Source organism: Alligator sinensis, unplaced genomic scaffold (assembly GCF_000455745.1).
Source record: "Alligator sinensis unplaced genomic scaffold, ASM45574v1 scaffold360_1, whole genome shotgun sequence".
NCBI classification, from domain to species: Eukaryota; Metazoa; Chordata; order Crocodylia; family Alligatoridae; genus Alligator; species Alligator sinensis.
This window is the reverse complement of record NW_005842337.1, coordinates 222,028-241,837: the sequence shown is the minus strand read 5'-3', so window position 1 is coordinate 241,837 and position 19,810 is coordinate 222,028. Positions and strand designations below refer to the sequence as shown.

Here is a 19,810-nt window from a genome sequence, read left to right as displayed (position 1 = left end):
TTCCTGCTGGTGACACCACCTGCACAACCATGCACTGATCTGCAGGATGCATCCGCTCCTGCCAGGACCCTTCCCCATGGCTGGAAGGATCAAGGGGTACGCCACCTTGTGCCCCCATCCTTTTTACCCTTGCACCCAAAGCCCTGTAGCCACTCTTGATCTGTTCAGGGTCACCCTTGGCAATATCATTGTTGTCCACATGGATGAGCAGCATGGGGTAGTAGTTAGAGGATTGTATGAGTCTCAGTAAACCTTCCATGACATTTCGGATCTCGGCTCCAGGCAAGCAGCAGACCTCCTGGGGCAACAGGTCAGGCTGGTAGATAGATACCTCCATCCCCTGCAGAAGGGAGTCTCCAACCACCATGCATTCATTCATTCATTCATTCAAACAAAACCTATGTTCTTCATACTAGCATATATTTTTCCCAAGGTTTCAACCTGTGCGAAATGTACCGTATAAAGAATAACATGGTGGAGAGAGAGAGAACATTTTTCTTATTTGCAAATGAAGGCCCTGATCCTGCAGTAACATGCCCACATAAAGCTCTTGGCAGTTTCAGGGCCCATATCCCATGCTAGATTTCTCTAAAAACTGGTAAATTCATCGTTTCCTGTTGCTGTTGTCTGCTGTCAGAACTGATGCTGTTCAGATTGTAATAGTTATCCACATATTTACACTGAGACTTTACTGTAAGTGTGGGTGACAGTGTTAGCGCTGAGTCCTGTGTTTTTTAGCAAATATATGGAAGACTTAAAAATATGGGCAGGGCCTGGAAACAACCATTTTTCTAGAGTTCATGTACAGCAAACAAAAAGCGAGGTTGCCAACGAAAGCACCTCGTAGTAAGGAGCAAAAAAATTGCAGTAAATAAGGCCAGTCCATGAGGTTATATTTTCAATTATTATTCAGCTACTATCAAATAATTTATTTGACAAATATTTTTCAGTGTTAGGCCAGCTCTTATCTGGTCCCATTCTATTTTGTGAATTTATCATGGGATGAATGTTTGTGACATTAAATTTATTCAGTAAATTTTTTTGCAACTGTCTAGTTGGTCTAATAAAAGATATTGCCTCTACCACACTGACTGCTTTTGCTTTTAGACCAACGTGGTCACAGCCTTTGTCCCCCTTCAGTAAATATCTTTTTCTGCTATTCAGCCAGATCTGTAATTCATTTAAAACAAGTTCTGTTTTTAATGAATTACATAGAAGGTTGATTGTTGTGCATGCAATATTTGAAATGTAACTTTAATCGGCACGCAAAGATTTAATTTAAACTTCAGGATAATAGCTTGGGGAAGTGTTGCTGGGGAGGAGTGGTCATGGGTGTTTGTGAAGTTAATAAAATTCTCAGAACAAATAGGACAATCGTCTGTATGTGAGCACCACCCAGTCATGTCAGTGGGAGATGTGTGGGGGCATCTGGGGATGTAATTGCATTCTAATCATTATTGGATACTTTGTCTCTTTTTACACCTGTTACTTTTCCTGGTTTCTCAGACTCTTGACTGGGACTTGTGAGACCTGGATTTTATCCTTGGTTCTGCTTGGGCTGCTTGGTGACACCAGGCAAATTAAATTCCTGTTCTTTATATTTCTAATTTACAGATAAACTATGATGTTGACTACTTTTGCAAAGAACTGAGAGATCTCTTGAGAAAAAGACTTAACACGAAAATCAGGGATTGTTGTATCCAACTGAGTCGCATGATATGGACAAGTACCAGTTGTTAGAAAGACCTTGGCATACAAGATCAGCATTCAGGAATGCTAATTTGATGTTATTGCTACATAACCCCATTTAATATTGTTGAAATAAGAGATGGGGAAACTTGCACTGTTTTAGGAGTCTTTGAAATGACCTTGTACATGACAGCACAGGCTTCTGTTTATGGAAAATATAGCCATGTCCCCAAAACAGCATTGCACAAGCATCTGATCTCAGATCGTCTGCGGTAAAGAACAAGATTGTCTTATTAACTTGTCTAGGGGTATATTTAGTTAGTCAAATGATCCTTGTCACGTTGAGTGTAAACTGGAAAGAAAAACCTTTAGATTTAACAATAGTGTTCACTGGATGCAACTTACATTCTCAATTTCTGTTTTTTTGTTTAATCCAGGGGCCTCAGAGATGCAACCTGCAGTGCTACCAGTGGGTCTTAGACTGCATGCAGCATGTGCCGAACTGGCCCTACTCGCTGCCATCCAGAGCCCAGACCACGCTGCATGCAGCACACAGGGCTGGTCCAGGGCGCCCACTGCATGTGTCGCCCACACTAGACTGGCCCCATGTCCTGAATCCAGCATGTGGAGCCACTCTGTGGCCCCGATCCTAGCCGTGTCGCATCTCTGTGCCACTCACTTGGTCCTCAGGGCCTGATGAATCTGACACTCCTGGACTTGCCAGCAGCCTATGTACGAATGCAGTTTGCTGTGTGCTTTTGGGCTGTGTTGTGAGGGCAAAATTATATCGGCTTCTCTAATACAATTTAGAGTCTTCCTGATGCCAGAACCAATTGGAGAACTAGAAATAATTATCCCTGTGATTACCCTGTAGTGTGCACAACTGTAATCGTTATTATTTTAGCAGTATTGACTGCAGCATTAATGTATTGCTGCAGTCATGTATTGCTGTAATGCTGTAGCATTTTTTTTGTAGTAATATGAAATGACTACAGCATTGATGCCCTTTTTTCACTCTTGTGAACTGGACAATACAGACTAAATATAAACTGTTACTTGAAGTTTGGAGAAGTAAACTCAATTTTTTTTTTCTCATAAAGCATAGTTGTAACTGAAAAGAAACCTGTATAGCTGTCATGCGCATACATAATGGCATGCATGCTGTCAAGGTGAATGGGAACAAATACAATTTTTTCAAGATTATTAACAAATTCACTGAGCATTAATATTGGTCCTGGTGTGAATGCTTGATCATATTAACCAGTTTTCCATTTATGAAAGAACTTTACTTGTCCTCATTCCTAATTTCCTTCAAAAACGTATCTTTCAAGCACTTATCCTTCCAGAGTGCTTTAAATTGTATTTGCTAGTCCTCCTTTATCCACTGCTTTGTTTATTTTTTCATTTACAGCAGCTGTTTTGCATACTTGCTATTTATCCTTGCAGCAAGGTCACATAGTCAATAAAATTAAATGTGGGAAATTGTGCCTTTGCATATTCAATTTTCAGAGATTTCAGTGAGAACTAAATACCAGTAAAGAAGAATTTGGGCTATCTGAATTTTCAGTAGGTCTTGACACCTCAGAGAACTGATGGTACTTTCCATAGCACATTAAGTGAAGTAAGGCCAACTGGATGGGATCACAGAGTTTCAACTACTTTAAACCAGTGGTACCTGACCTTTTCAGCCCACAGGCCACATGAGCAATGCCAGATCCATTTGCTAGCCAGATCTGGTCCATGGACCAAATCCAGTGCATAGTGCCACCGCATGGGGCTTTGAAATTTGGCAACAAGGGAGGAGCATTAGTGTTAATTGCCACTGCTCCCCCACCACCAAATTTCTGGACCCTTTGGTAGAACCGTTGGGCAGACTACATCGGGCCTGTGGGCTGGGGGTTGAGCACCCCTGGTGTAGACGGTGTGTAATGAAAGCCTGCAAAGGTGATATACATGCTGCATAGTTCAAGAGCTTAAGTAACTCCTATATCAGCTTTCTAGCATCTAATAAGAACATGACTTTTTCCGCACCAACTGCTTTTCCTTGTGCTTCTGGCGTTGGGCTACTTATGGGTAGGAAGAGAGGCTGTGACTTTGCTTTCTGGGAGAATATACTTCTTTCTCCACAGACTTCCAAAATGCTGCCGAGGTAGAAAAGAAAGACTTGGATGTTTCTAGGATATATGGACTGGTTCTTACTGCGGGGTTTTTTTTGTAGTTGTTTTTCTGAACTACCTGTATTTATGCTATTTTTTTTTTCCTCTGAACATCTAGTTTTGAACAATTAGGCTCAGGGAATTCAAACTGCTTTTATAATAGGCGTGGGCTTTGCCCACTAATGGACTTACATCAACCAAGTAAAAGAGAATCTGAATTCCTGTGAAAATATTCACCAGTTCTTGCTAAACAACACAGAGCAGTCCACACTAATGATGTCGCAAACCGAAGTTTAATTGCTGAGCTCCAGTGTTTTCAATCGTGTTCTTACAAACAATACTTGTCTTTGATCACGGTGTGAAAGAATGGCCTGTGGGAAGGATCACCAGTTCCCACCATCTGAAGTCTTGTGTGTTACAAATACAAAATACACTGGCTCATTATTCTCTACCATCTTTGTGGAAATAACGGGTTTTCCCAAATACAGTTAGGCTGCATTCCTGTGCTAACTCCATCTGAGGGACAATTTAAATGTGAGGGTTATTAAATTATGCTTTAACGTTAGGGTATTTCTGACTGATTTAGATCTGTTGTTGTCATTTCTTTATCACTTTAAGTGCACATGTCCCTTTTTCTCACTTTATGGTGGGGGGTGGGGGGGGGAGAGAGAAGGGAATGCTTGACACACATTACTGTGGAAGCAAAACTTCCCCAGCCGCACCAAATCCAGGGACCTCTTGGTCAACCTCCTCCTGGCTTTGGCCAAGCTGGCCATCCATAAGATGAGGAAGGAGGCTCTGGCTGGGAAGAATCCGGGCGAGCGCAGGGCTGCTTTCCTGTCACTTCTTTGCACATGTCTCTGGACATAGTTTCCCTGGATGCCATCCAAAAGGCTCTCTGAACTCCTGGCTAGTGTACTCTGTTTGGTATACTTTGTATCCTCTGCCGATGCCCTAGTTGTTAACCTATGACCTCCCTCCCATTCCTATTTTTTTTTTGTTCTCCCAAGCAATTAGTTGGTATGTCCCCATTGGCCACCCTTCTTAAGTGGGGCTTATAGATTTTATGATGGGCTGAAGCCCATGATATCAGGGCACATCAGATAGCATCCCCTCTCTGCCACTGTGTGACCGGGCCTAAGACCATGGTATAACCAGGTTGTTGGGTTTTTTTTTTTCACTGTTCCTTTCTCACTTGAAGGCTCCAGCATTTAGGCTAGGTAGAGACATTCAAAAAGCCTAAGGCTGAATTGATTCAGTCTTTGCAGGTTAGTCTAAACTGCACAGATTAAATTGAAACAGAAGTGAACAGACATTTACCTTTGATTCAGGAAATGCAGCCAGATGCCTGCATGGCTCAGGCCAGAAGCTGGGGGGTGCTAGAGCTCGGCTCTCTGGCTGTCTCTTCACTTCTTCTTGCTGCCCCTGAGGTCTCTGGGATTTGCAGTCCAGAATTACAACAGCAGGGCTCTTCAGGGTTGCTCATTGCTTCCTCTTCCTGCTTTCAGGTACCTCTGGGATTTGTAGTCTACAGTTGCAGCCAGCAGTAAATTCAAGTGGGGAAAGGAGTGTTTAACCCCCACACCCCCTGGGCCCCAGCTGGGGTTTGCCTGGGGTGGGGGGCAGGGAGTGTCTTCCCCTTCCCCTCACAGTAGAGTGGGCTGCATCCCCAGCTGGGCTTGCCTCCCCTGCCCCTCCCTGTCAGCCAGCCCTCACGGCTCCAGCTAGGAGCAAAGGGGCAGAGCTAGCCCTGCTCTCTGGAGCAGACAGCACAGCCCAGCCCGGGGCTGCAAAGCATGCTGGGATGCTGGGGGACTCTGATTGATTTAACTTGAACCAGGAAGGGGTTTAGGACAGAAGTTGCATAAACCAGTTTGACCCAAATCAGCTAGGTCTGATACTACATTCAACCAGGTTTATCTTAAACCAGTTTCAGAGATTTTGAAACTGATTTATGTGCACTGAGCTTCTGTTCTGTTACAGGTTTAAACTAGTTTGTGATCACTTAAACCCACCCATCTCCCTAGCATTAAGGTGTAGGAAGGCTATAACCCTGACCCATGCTATTAGCTACTGATCCCCACCCCCTTCCTCCAACAATTTGTCCAGTCCCTTTTTGAATCTAGCCAAACTATCAACTTCCACAAGAGTGGTTGCAATGAGTGCCACACTTTAATGACACGCTGTGAGAGAGAGAATTTCCTTTTGTTAGTTTTAAACATACTACTGACTAGTTTGATTTTGTGGCCCCCCCCACCCCCCAGCTCTTGTCTTGAGAGAGTAAATAATAAACCCTTCTTTACTTTATTTTTGCTATTTAGTATTTTGTAAACCTGTCTCATGTCCTCCCCCAAGTGTCTCTTTTTTAAACTAAACAGACCTAGTTCTTTAGTGTTTCCTCATGTTGAAGCCCCTCCATACCACTAATAGTCCTCGCTGTCCTTCTCTGTACCTTCCCTAATTCTTCTATGTCCTTTTTGAGTTGAGGGAACCAGAACTGGGCACCGTATTCAAGACAGGGACACCCCATGGATTTATGAAGGGGCATGATGATGCTTTCCATGTTGTTTACAATTCCCTCCTTAATCCCCAACATGTTGTTTGTCTCTTTGATGGCTGCTGAGCACTGAGCTGATGTTTTGAGCAAACTGTCCACAGTGACTCCCAGATCTCTTTCCTGTGTGGTAACTCTTAATGTGGAGCCCATCATAGTCTAGACATAGTTTGGGTTGTTTTTGCCTAGGTGCATCATTTCACACTTATCTACATTGAATTGCCACCTGCCATTTAGATGCCCATTCGCTCAATCATGCCAGGTCCTTCCGTAGTTCCTTACCGTCTGCCTTGATCTTCATCACTTTGTGTAATTTTGTCATTGGCAAATTTGGCCACCCTGCTACTCACCCCCTTTTCTAGATCATTTGTGGCTATGTTAAACAGCACTGTTCCCAACACACATCCCTGGGGGACCCTGCTGGTTGTTTTTCCATCCTGAAAACTTACCATTAATACTTGGTCTTTGCTTTCTGTTGATCTCACAGGGTCAAGTGCTTGCATTTGGGTTTTTGTACATATTTTTCTGTTTCGTTGAAGTATGTGAATTTATAGTTGTTTACAAGACTAGACAGACTGCTCTAGGGCTTAAACATCTGTGTTGAGGAATGCACGGACAAACATTGCTTTTATAGGACACGCAAGTCTTTGACGCCTTGAGAAACTCAGGAGTTGTGTCTCTAATGTTGCTTTTATTAAAGTGGCAGAGTGCTGCTAAGTGTATGTGGTTACTGGACACCATTTGATAGTGTTTTTCCCCACCTTTGTTGTTTCATTGGGAAAAGCAGGGTTTGAATTATGGAGAGCTCAGGGAGGGGGATGACGACGACTACCCCCCCCCGAATAAGAGACAAGATTTGAAAATCTCTGTAAGATTTGAAAATCATAATCTGGGGAGGTCTCCAATTTGTATTAGGGTATCGTGATGGGCAGCCCAATTTTTTTTATTTTTGCAGGAGCACCCCCACAAGAGTCCAAATGTAATTCAAACTCTAGGGAAAAATGTCGTATATTATAATGTTACAGGTTGCTGGCTAGCCTCTTTTTAAAAATACAGTTATTTTTACAAAACGCAACCCTTAGAACAATTAGGCATTGCATGGTGGCTTAAATTTAAATTCTGTTTGGCTAGGCCAGAGATTTTAAATAAGGCTTCTCACAAAATTCAGTAGTAGAAATCATAGAGTTTAATATCTCTTGAAGCACATCTGTTCAAAACTTTTGTGTTTCATCTCAGTTGCCAAGTTCCCTATGAGGGGAGTGTTCAAGTAAAATGAACATGAATAGCTTTGTTTGCTTGCCAGTACTTTGTGAAGCTGGTTTTTAATAACATCCCCTTTCCCTGGGACCCCTTCAAATTCAACTACTTATTTGTTCAGAACTGTTAACAAGTAGGTGTCTAAAGAGAAGTTAGTATAAAAATGTAAATACATTGCTGTCCTTTAAGCTTGCTCATATGAATGACATCCTAAGACCCATTATTAAGTCTGATGCAGGTTTTTACATAAATAATGAGGATTAAATAAATTACATTCTGGGTATGTACCTGGTATAATATTCAGCATTTGTGCATCTACTGCTTTTTATTGGAAGTTTGCTTTCATTTGGCACCTTGGAGGGTTAGTTCCCTAAAAATCCTGCATGTATTATGAATTACAAGAATGATCAAACTGAAATCTCTTTCTTTCTACAGAGTTCAAGAAAATGTCATCAACTATACCATTAAACATTAATATAAAGGAACCCCGTTGGGATCAAAGCACTTTTGTTGGAAGAGCCAGTCATTTTTTTACTGTAACAGATCCCAGGAATATTTTATTATCTAACACACAACTAGAAAATGCAAGAAAAATTGTACATGATTACAGGTATCATGGTTGGATATTTTTGGCTGTTACTATCAACAGCAATTTGTCTTTGTGTCATAAATTGTCATATTGCTCAGTCTGAGTCGTATGTAGGGGATTATATCTCTACAATGAATATTTGTTAGGTATTTTCTATGCAACAGTGCTTTTTCTAGGTATACTACTTATAACGCTAAACTATGCATGATATTTAAAACAGTACTCTCTACAGTTAAGAATTAGCAAATTATGTGGTTTGAAAACTTCTACCAAGCACTCATCTATGGGTGTGCGGTCTAATTCTGAAATATTAATTAGCATTGAAGCTGTTATGAAAAGTGCTTTTATAGTGCCTTTTTTTGTACCATTTTTGCTGAATAGCTTTGCAGGAAAGTACATTTTCAGAGTCATGTAGGTCATTATGGTTTGCATAATTGTTAGCAACTTCAAGAGAACTCATCTGCTGAAATCTCACTGTAAAATCTCACTGTAAAATCTCTACATTCCTTCCAGCTGGTAGAAGTATCTCTCTTTTCTTTTTTTGGCAGCAGCAGTTCAGCCACATAATGATTTTATTGGAGTGGTGATACTCCATATTCACCAATGTATTTAAAAACTAAATCTGTTAAATGTACTCATTATTTGGGTGTCCCACCATACAATACAATAGAAGCCTAAAATACAGTATGTAACTTTATTCTAGTTGAATGACCTGAACATCTCTTAGTGTTGTACTTATTAATTCGTACTTGGAAGGCTTGTATAACACTTATTTTAATTTGCCCCAAGACAAGGTGTGGTGGCCCCTGAATTGACTGAAGATGAGCTTTGGAGAGCAAAATATGTCTATGATTCAGCTTTTCATCCAGACACCGGTGAAAAGATGATCTTGATTGGCCGAATGTCAGCTCAGGTACCAATGAACATGACTATCACAGGTTGCATGATGACCTTTTATAGGTAAGTAGTGATACCACAAACACGTTTTTCAGTGAATGCAATGTGGTTAGATCAGCAGAACATTAAAAGATGTTTTATAAATCCTTTCTAAATTTAACATTTTTGCCTCCTTTCTTTTTCTCTCCCTACATTCCGTCCTACCTCCATTAATTAGTGGTTTCCTCTAGAAGTAGTTGTAAGATGAGCTTTTAGCTCCTTCTGGTCATTCACCACTTTTCCTTATTAAACTGAGGAAGTTGACTGTTCCAAAAGCCCATCCTTATAGGAAAATTACTTGGAAAACAAAGAGGAGGGGATTCTAACTTTAGAGATCTGACCCATTAGGATCCTGTGTGCAAAGTAAGTATGAAACATCTTTCCCAATTTATCAACCATCAAGTTCCTGCAGGTCTTTGTATACTTCCTTTTTTCTTCAAAACCATTCATTTATCCCTTGCAAATTGGACAGAGCCTACTTTCAGAGACCAGTTTCAGTAACTTGTATTAGCACTCTTTGCATTGGAATCATGTTGGGGGAAAATACTTTTCTAGCAAGAACCAGTGGAGGTTTGTATAAGCCTTGTGTTTGCTGGGATTTTTAAGCTATCTTCACTGATTCCTTGTCCTTCAAGGAAAGGTGCATTTTGCAAGGTATCTAACCTTGTGTTTAAAAGATCATGGGTACCAGGCAGCACTAGAAATCAATGCTACAGCATGTTTTCTGAAACGTTTGTCTCTTGACAGGTTCATATGATGATTCAGTTTATCAAAAATCAAAGCAGTACATTATGCAAAGTTATTCTTTAGTAACACACTCACAATATTAACAGCCTGTTGCAAAATATCAAGAAGCAGAGGTTTCATGCCAAGAGCACAGAAAAATTTCCACAGAGTATGTGATGGATAGTTCAGAAAGTAGTGTGCCTCCCACTCGGGAGTATTTGTGTCAAAAAAAACAAATGTAACTATTTTTAATCCATCATGCTTTTATCATGAAGACAGCTTTATTCCTTTTCCTAATGACCATTGTTCTTCATGTCCTTAAGCTAGTTTGTCAGACCCAGGACTATTATAGTCATTCCCTAATCTAGAAAACATGGTTGTTTTAGGGCCAGATCTTTGGCAATACAAAGAAGTCACCTAGTTGTTTTAAACAACTGGAGATTCCTCTGAAATAAAGGGAAATCCTGGATGATACAACACTGGCATAGCCTCTTCTATGCAACCTAGCCTTGCTCCCAGCATAGGAAGCAGTGGAAAGGGGCATATCAAAGGAAAGAGAGGACATGTAGTGAGTACCCTGTACTCTCGGGGCTCTGGGTCAATGAAATGGCTTCTTGGACACTATAGTGGTTGAAACAGGATAGACTAGGCCAAAGTTAGGGTGACTTAACTTGGTCCAAGGGCTGGATCAATCCCTGGCCATGCCTTCAAAATCAAACAAAACAGAGGTGACACAATCCTACATTCATCCTTCCCTTACTTGGTTATAGTGCCAAATTTCCCATGATCTGGACTTTTGTCCACTGCAAACTTTGTATTCTGATTGGAAAGGAAACAGTGGGACATTAAGTTCAAGAATTCACCTTCTAAAGTGCCATCTAGCTATTGTTTAGCTTGCGTTCCTCCTCTGCTGACGCACCGGCCTGAGGTGGCTGTTTTGGCTTTGTCATCTTTAAATTCTGACAAAAGGTTGCTTTTTACTGAATGCAGAGAATATTTGCATTCAATAGAGAACAGATGCTGAAGGGGATAAGACAGGTGGGTGAGGGAGAGGAGTAGGGAAAAGGAAGCTCATGCACACAAGTAAGAGAAGTGAAGGCATGGGAGAAGCTGGTTTGTCAGGGTTGTTTCAGGGCCCGATTCAGATGGTGGAAGCCCTTGGGAATAAGAAGGCAGATATGAATCACTTGAAAGTAAGGGTAAGAGCAGACTTTGCATCTGCATTTGCATTTGGACAAGTTGAGCCTGTGTTTGTCCCAGAACAGAAAAGTCCTGGGATTGGTATGTATACACATTGCCCTCCCAAGCAGGGTTTAGTGAGTGACTGAATGCAATACCATTTTTCTGCCATTGATACAACAATGTGATCCTGTGACAAACTGTTAGCCCTTCTTATCCCGCAAACCTTTCTAGGATTTGTTCCAGGATGATGGACATGGACATCTGAACGAATGCAGTTTGTTCCAGGATAAAATGTTTTTTTGCTTGAAATATATGTAATGTCTGTTTGTAGCCTAAGGTTTGGGAAAAGAATACAGGTTCAATTGTCAGATTGTATCCTTAAATGTGGGATTCAAAGCTTTTACAGCAAGAGAAATAGGTAGTCTAGTGCCTCTTTGTCTCCCCAAGTATTGCTATATAATGTGAGACAGAGCTAGCTTGCTCCTGGAGCACGTTGTCATGCTGACCACCAGTCTTCATTTCTGTTATCTTTACTTTCCGCCACCTACTAAATGACTTGCCAAGCAAAAGAAAGTGTTCATGCTCCACTGAAGGGAATTGCCATGGACCAAAAACTAGTGGTTGTAGTTCCCTGTAATGGCCGAACAGCTCTGATTTAAAGTTTGCAAGAAACAACTTATCTAGTATTTTATCTAGGATACTAGGAAAATGCTTAAGCACATACATAACTTGGACCGTGTTGATTGCCATTCAAACCAGTTAAATCACTCATGTGTTTAAATGTTCTGCTGAATTGAGGCCAAAGCAGTCATCCTTTTACAGGAATAATCCTCTACGTAAATAATAAAAATCAGTCAAACCCACTTACTTTCAATGCAGAGTATAAGAACAAATCAAAGGATGGCTGATTTATGTGCCCTGTCTCTGGTAATGTCTTCTAGAAACTTTTTTCATTGAAAAACCTACAAGTAAAATTCTTAGGTATATGGAAAAGGCTCCACAAGTGCAGGATTTAGTTGAAAAATGTTCTAATTTGTGTCTCTCATTGAGGCTAATGTGCTGTTTTCAACCTAGACTTCACACTAAAAGGATTACCTGTCTATCTCTCTAACAGGCATTTCTAAAGCAACCATATTCACTGTATTATAGCTTTTTAAGATAAAAGTTGAACATGATCTTTAGTTTTTCATGAACTAACCCCACTAAACTATTTAAATGCCTTCAAAATAGGATTTCTGTCTTGAGGCAGATCTTCACTGACAGTCACATAATTGAGAGGGGCTCCTTGTTGTTTCTTTTTACTTTGAACTATCATTTTGTTTCCCATGCCACCTCAGTATTTGCTAATCCACCTGGAAATGTTTAGTTAAATCGCTATTCATTTGGACTAAATAAGCAGAAAATTCATCCTTTGATTCTTGAATGCAGTTGAAAATTTCTGTCACAGGATTTGTTTTTTGCAAGAAGTTATGTCACTATATCAGACAAAAAATATTTTGAAATAGCTGTATGTTGGATGACAGGATTCATTAATCAGTCAGTGTATATGTCTTCCCGATACTTCCAGCAAAAGCTGCTAATACATAAAGAGAAATAAGATCTTAAGAAAATACAGCTGGAAGTTACCTTGCAAGGTCATCTAGTCCAGCTCCCTGCTGAAGGAAGGACCGTCCCAGCCAAGTGTTTGTCCAGCCTTCTCTTCCAAACTGCCAAAAAGTGGGATGATAGAGAAAAAATTGCTTGTCCTGTAACTATTGCCAATGTATCAGAGATTTTTTGTATGTGTTTTAGAAATACAGCTTGGAGTAAGAACATCTCAGTTTGTTATAATACACCTCCCAGTCTGAATATAAGCACTTAGGGTTGTGTTGTATTGTGTAGCCTGCTGGCAGGCTGTCTATTAATTTCAGCATGTTTCAATACATAATCTGTATTTTATTAATAAAGCTCATTTCAGATTTGCCTGAATCACTTTACCTATGTTCATGCTAACTTTTCTTGGTGTGTAGCCTTTTGGTAATGTCAATGTATATTTTTAAATTTAGAACGACTCCTGCTGTAGTCTTCTGGCAATGGATTAACCAGTCCTTCAACGCCATTGTAAATTATACCAACCGAAGCGGGGATGCCCCGATTACTGTCAGGTCAGACACTAAATCAAATAGTTCTAGCAGCTTTGTAAGTAATAATCCTACTAGAGTGATTTGAGATTTAGAATTGGTTTACCGCTTTAAAAATAAAAGTAATAGCATTGTTTATCTGAACATCACTTCAATGTGTTCACTAATCTTTAATGGAAATCTTTATTGCACTGTTTAGCGAGTCTTGGAAAAGCCAAGTTACCTTGTTACTAGGTCAGCAGCTTTGAATTTCATTAAGGAGAGCCATCTGGAAATTCAAGGTAGAACCTGATCTTTCCCAACCTCCATGTGGAGGGGTGACCGTGCAAGTGCAAGGAAGACATGCCGAACGGGTTGAGAAGAAAAGGGGAATCTGATTCCATATGAATTAATTTGTGCTGCATAACCACCATAATACTCCTGCTGGTAGCACTATTGAAGCTTTTGAAGTATTTTATGCAGCTTGTTTCATATTGAAAATAACACTTAAGACAGTGTATCCTCAGACTTGCTTATATTTTGCCCACATCCCATTCCGCCTTTTAATGTTGAAGTAAGTGTTGTTTTTCCATTAATTTTTGAAGGGTATAGAGCAGATCCCTTTCAGTGTATTTGATGGAAACTAAAGAGTTCTGTGCACTTGTAAATATTTTTATTTTTGTTTTAGCCAGCTGGGAACAGCCTATGTTTCTGCCACCACAGGTGCTGTAGCAACAGCTCTAGGACTTAATGCACTAACCAAGGTATTGCTGCAGATTTTTTCTTACTTAGCTTCAACATTTAAAGCTTATCAATCCACCTGCAAAAACAGAGAATGAACCTCAGCCTGTTGGAAAATTTGGTTCCACACGTACCAAAATGTAAAGCATTTGGTCTACCATTTAAAAGTTTAAAAAAAGAGAGAAATCTTGCATATCATTTAGTGTACCCCTATTTTAATACTTTAAGTTGCTGTTGATTTCAGAATATCTGAAAACATCAAGGAAACTTCAACCAATATGTTTTTTGCTTTTATCAGAATTCTTGATTTAAAGCATTAAAAAGTTTTCAACAATTCATTATTTTGCAATGTAGTACTTTTTTAAAAAGTGAAGCTTTTCAGGTTCTCTAAATACAAGGAATATCTAAATATAAAATCTAGAGAATGGGATATCTGAGTGTCTTGGCTCTGTGCATGGGATTTTCCATGTTTTTCAAGGCTGAAAGGCTTATGCGGTGTTGCACTCTAGATGCTTAATATGTAAAGTTTCTAATCACTTCAGTAATTTGTACAGGTCCCTCTTTCTTCTTTTGTAATATATTTGTGTAGTTAGCTTAGTTCCTTGGTAATGCCAACATCTGATGAATGAGCTTAAAACACATTTTCAGTTATAATTACTCGGCAGAAATAACTTTCAGACAACAGAATTCCCATTGCAAATCTGTCCTGAACTGGCATTACAGCATTAATGAACATGCTGTGGAATTAGACTGCAGTATGGTTTTATTATATTGATTTCGGGCTAAAAACTGTGTAGCTCTTTAAACAAATATATAATGGTCATGAAAGAGGGACCTTAACAAAAATAGCTGTCTTGCATGTTTTTGTTGAACTCTTGTTTTTTTTAGATAATGCACTATTGACTACATGTTCAAGAGAACCTATTTTAAGAGTAGATTCAGTCACTAGATTTTGTATAGTCAGTGCCCTTGGGTGAAAGGCAGCTAGAAATGATGCACAGTAACTATAACCTTGCCAGGGGGTGGGAATTTTTTTTAAGTCTGTTCAGCTTTGTCCTTGCTATTATGCTGATAGCTATGTCAGGGGACTTGTATGTGAGGCAGGAGTGACATTATCTTCCAAGACTCTTTCCTTCTTCCTTCCTACTAATGTTCACTCTGATAGATACAGTGGTTGCTTAAAAGTTGTTTGTCAAATTTTTCCCCATTGCTCTAAATCTTTTTTAGCTACTTTTTTCATTTTAATACCTTTTTAAAACCCTGAAAATCTTTCTCTCGCTTTCTCTTTTTTTGCAGCATGTCTCACCCCTCATAGGACGTTTTGTTCCTTTTGCTGCTGTAGCTGCTGCTAATTGCATCAATATACCATTAATGAGGCAAAGGTAAGAAAATAAAATGTGGCACATTGATTTAGAAGACTTATCTTCTGTTGCAGGGTTTATAAATGAATGAATTCATATAGCAGAATTTTTTAATGTGTAATGTTTTTAAATGTTTAAGCTTACGTACAGCATTTTACACTGAGCTTCAAAGGACAATCTTATTTGTAATGTTTTGTCAGGCATAAAATAGGGTATCTTTATTCTCTTCAAATAAATATCCCATTAGCCCATCACTCTGAAAATCCAGAAGTAAACTACCTGTCCTGCAAGACTTGATTATAGAGACTCCTTGGCCATTCACTAGGACTGTACGAAGCTTTGGTCCCTGATTTAGATTTGGTGGAGATTCAGCTCAGTTCAGTGGCCAAATCTCCAGATCTGAATTGACTCAGAGGATCCTTTAATCTCTCCGAATTGAATTGCAAACCTCTGAATTGATTCAAAAAGATTCGGCAATTCAAACATAGACACAGCTTTAAATGTTTTTTCTACATACCTCAAGGTAGCGGGCAGCTCGTGAATGCTGCGATGCTGGGGCGCGTGAAGTGCGGGGGGCTCCCCAGCATACTCAGCAGCAGACCCAGAAGTGGACCAGAAGTGCTTCCAGTCCACTTCTGGGTCTGCAGGGAAGCAGGGCCTCCCCACACCTCCCGGGCTCAGCAACTGGTGCCTCTTGGGTCGCGGGGGACACCTGGGATCCCCCCGTGGCTGATTACCAAGCTGGGCGGGGGGGGCCCTGCGTGCTCCCCAGTGGACCCAAAAGTGGACCGGAAGTACTTCTGGTCCACTTCCAGGTTTGCTGCCGAGCACGTGGAAGGCCCCCCACATTCCTGTGAGGATGAGCGATGCTGGTACCTCGAGGTATGTAGAAAAAACATTTAAAGCTGTGTCTGTGTCCAAATCACTGATTCTCTGAATCAGCATTGAATGTTCGGATTTGGCTGAATTGAATCTGGGACAGTGATCCAAATCAACGAATCAAATCACTGTCTCTGATTCGGGCTGAATCCGAATCGAATAGGACCTGCTTCGCACACCCCCACCATTCACTCTACCAGGGAAGATGCAAAAGCCTTTTAGAAGGTGTTTCAGATCCTGCCGGAGTGACTTGGTAATAAAGATTCTGAATTATTTTTAATCATCCTAAATTATAAAGATGTTTGCTCTTTTTCTGAATCAAAACTCCATGTGATCTAGCAGAAAGTAGAAAATTAGAGGGAATAAGAAGGGTATGGCGTCCTGTTCGGAATGCAGGCTGTGACCGAGTAAAAAGCTGTGCTCATAGGTTTCATTCCTAATGCACTTTAGTCTGTGCCAGGGGTTCTCAACCCTTTTTAAGGAGTGTACCCCTTCTGGAATGTACCCCCTTCCAGGGGGTGGGGGGAGCAGGTTTGCTGATGGTCAACTAGACATGAAGCTGGTGGCATGTGGTGGCAGCACAGCGTGGTTAATGGCAGGGGGCAGGGAGCTCGCATGTGGCAGCTGCCGCCGCCATTCACCACTCCGTGCCACCGCTGCGCGTCACTTCCCCACGCCATCACATGTACCCCCTGGGGCCGTCCCAACTACTCGCATGGGTATGCATACCCCCGGTTGACAACCCCTGGTCCATGTCATTCTCAAATGAAGGGAAAAAGAGGAAAGAACTGATTCTGTGCTCTGTGTGGGTACACACGTGCGTGTGTTTGTGTGTGGCCTTGCCTCTGCACCGAGCCCAGCACATGCCCAGAAGAGGCAGCACCTTAGTTGAACCTGGCTCACTCGACGTCTGTGTAGGTTGGACGCTTCAGTGGGGCTTTTCTGGTACTTCTTATCTAATAGCTGTTTCAGTCAGCTATTTGCACTAGAATGATTACCTTTCTGTCTCTAACAGGCATGTGTAAAGCAACCATATTCACAGTATTGTAGAGAGCCACGCTAGCGTTTTCATTCACTCAGCTATTAGATAAAAGCACCAGAAAAGCCCCGCTGTGAAGTGCCCAATCTACACAGACGTCGAGCGAGCCAGGTCCAGCTAAGGTGCTGAGTATGTTGCTTAGATGTTGAATAAGCCAGGTCCAACTCGCACACTGTCTCTTCTGATAAAATATGGTTTGGGGGTTTTTTTATGTCTGCCAATGTCCAGCGTATTCACTTTATTCTGAACAGACCCATACTTTTGCTGTCAAGGGCAGGGCTAGGAATTAATGTCTTTTAAAAAAGCAACCTTTCTTTGCCTAATTTGCATCCTACACAATTAGAATATTGGTAGTTAAAACTAAGACGCTAAAACTGGAAAAACTCCATAAAGAGAAGACGACAGATCACTGATTGTAAGTTGTGGTTGCAATTAGCCTTTAATTATCTCCTTAGCATCTTTATTTCCCTCACCCTTCTATGTTAGGTGCGGAAGATTGCAAAGCAAGTGTTTACTTTTAGTAATGAGACAGTCATGTAAAGCTCATAAAATGGTAAGTTTTCTTATTTGGAAATAATTCTTAGAATTAGCAAAGTGAAAAGAGGAACGCAAGTCAATTCCAGAAATGGACAAAAATGGATGCCAGTAGCTGTTGCTAAACTGTTCTGTTTGTTGTTGTTCAACAGGGAACTTAAATATGGTATCCCGATTACTGATGAAAATGGAAACAGATTGGGTGAATCTGCCAAAGCTGCTCAGCAGGCCATTACTCAGGTGGTTATCTCAAGGATTCTCATGGCTGCGCCTGGCATGGGTTAGTAAATTTCCGTGAAATGGAATCATTGTCCTAAGCTTTTATAATTAAAAAGGTAGGAAAAATTCTTTATATTGAATTCTATACAGATGATTTTCTAATAGACCACACCCTCCTAAAACGGGAGACAGTGTTTTTTCCTTGTGCTCCGACACCCCAGAAGATAATACAAAGATACTATGTGCTACACTTAAATCGAACAGAAAATCTGTTGGGATGCTTCTCTAGGGAGGGAATTAGAAAGGATAGTTCTGTTCAAATAAGAAAGAAAGAGCTAACGATGTGTGCATTTAACCAGTGCCATGTTGTTGAGCTCTCCGCCGGGTTTTAAATGCGCGTGGAATTTCTCATACTTTCAAATAATGATAAAGGTGTATGAGGCTAATAGTAGTGGGGTAGAGAGGGTGAAAGAGGGGTTCAATTGTGATAAAAAGCAGTGAAATCTTTACTACAGTCCTTCATTTCCTTTCAAATTTTAACAAGTAATTTTTGAAAATAGGGTTCTTTTTAATCAGAGCAGCTGCTTGAGCGGGTGATAGGCCACCCACTGAGGTTTCATGATTAAGACTATTGAAACTGGCATATTTATACAAGGGACTGCAAAAAAAAATTTAAGCTCGTCCTCTGGTAATAAATGTTGGACTTCAGGCGGGCAGGCTAATAAATACCAAAAGTTGCATAGAGACCCCAGGGTATATCACTCTTGCTGCTGTTAGTGGCTCCCACTAACACATGCTCTAAACTTACTGAAAGTGGGTTGCTCTTTCTGATCCAGAATGAGGGAATGAAAAGGATGCTACTACTTTGCAGCCTCTGCAAAATGAAAAAGGAGCCCTTCAAGAGGGAAGAGAAGATGAGACAGCTCCAGAATGGGGAGACATGCTGTAGACTGAGTTGTCCACGAAAAATACTTGTACATATTATTAGAGACATTTAAATACTGAAACTACCATAACTAGGCTATATAAATAAGTGAACCTTCATGGTGTAAGAAGCAATAAAAGTGTATTCAAGCTTCTAACCTGGTTTTCTAAATGGCTGCAAAAATGTTGATAGCAAACAAAGTGTTTGCAAAGGTTTAATCAAGTATTGTGTTTTGTTTTTTTGCTTTCAGCCATTCCTCCCTTTATAATGAATGCTTTGGAAAAGAGAGCATTTTTAAAAGTGAGTCTCAGTTTTCATTTATGTGCTAAAACATTGATTGTATTCATATTTGAAATATTAAATACATGGAGAAAGAATGTGTTATATTTTTAATAAATCCCATGTTTTCATGTTCAGAAAATGCTGCTAAAATTGCTTAATCCCAAATACACACAGACACTAAAAACTAGGAAGCCTATGCCACTGTATTCCCTCATGTCAGGAACATTTTATTTCTAAATATTCACATAGAAGCATTTTGAAATATTTTTTGTAATGCAGTTATGTCAATTAAATCTATTAAATTATTTCAGTGGAAACACTGTTTGATTGCTCAAGCATTGGGTTTCCAATTAAAAAGCTCTGTCTGACCTTGGGGAAGGCATTTATGCCCCATGAACATTTGAGAAATTCTTTCAAGATACTGAGCCCCCTAAATTGACACTGAAGCCACTGGAAGTTGAGAGAACTAAGCCCTTCCCTCACCTAGGCAATTAAGTATATGCTTAACTCTTAAACACGTGCATAAAATCTATTAAAGTCAGTTGATCATAAGCATATACTTAAGTATTTTGATTGATTGTGACTAGTAATTAATATAAGCCTTGATGAGGTGTCCAGGAAAACCTATCCTGCCTTCTACCC

At 40.4% G+C, this 19,810-nt stretch overlaps 1 protein-coding gene across 8 annotated transcripts in view; it reads left to right on the top strand.

Annotated features, from left to right (window-relative positions):
* Positions 1-19,810, top strand: part of SFXN1 (sideroflexin 1) — a 38,932-nt gene that overhangs the window by 6,702 nt on the left and 12,420 nt on the right. For 7 of the 8 annotated variants that reach the window (XR_003095267.1, XM_025210157.1, XM_025210155.1 and 4 more), the window contains exons 2-8: positions 8,092-8,266; positions 9,035-9,205; positions 13,135-13,233; positions 13,877-13,952; positions 15,226-15,311; positions 17,895-18,022; positions 19,137-19,186. Coding sequence is in view for 6 of the 8 variants with exons in the window: in XM_014522292.2 (XP_014377778.1) it covers positions 8,092-8,266; positions 9,035-9,205; positions 13,135-13,233; positions 13,877-13,952; positions 15,226-15,311; positions 17,895-18,022; positions 19,137-19,186 (785 nt within the window). In the remaining 2 variants the exon portion in view is untranslated. Of the gene's footprint in view, positions 1-8,091; positions 8,267-9,034; positions 9,206-13,134; positions 13,234-13,876; positions 13,953-15,225; positions 15,312-17,894; positions 18,078-19,136; positions 19,187-19,810 lie in introns of those variants that run through there. The other variant, XR_003095268.1, reaches the window with a different exon arrangement.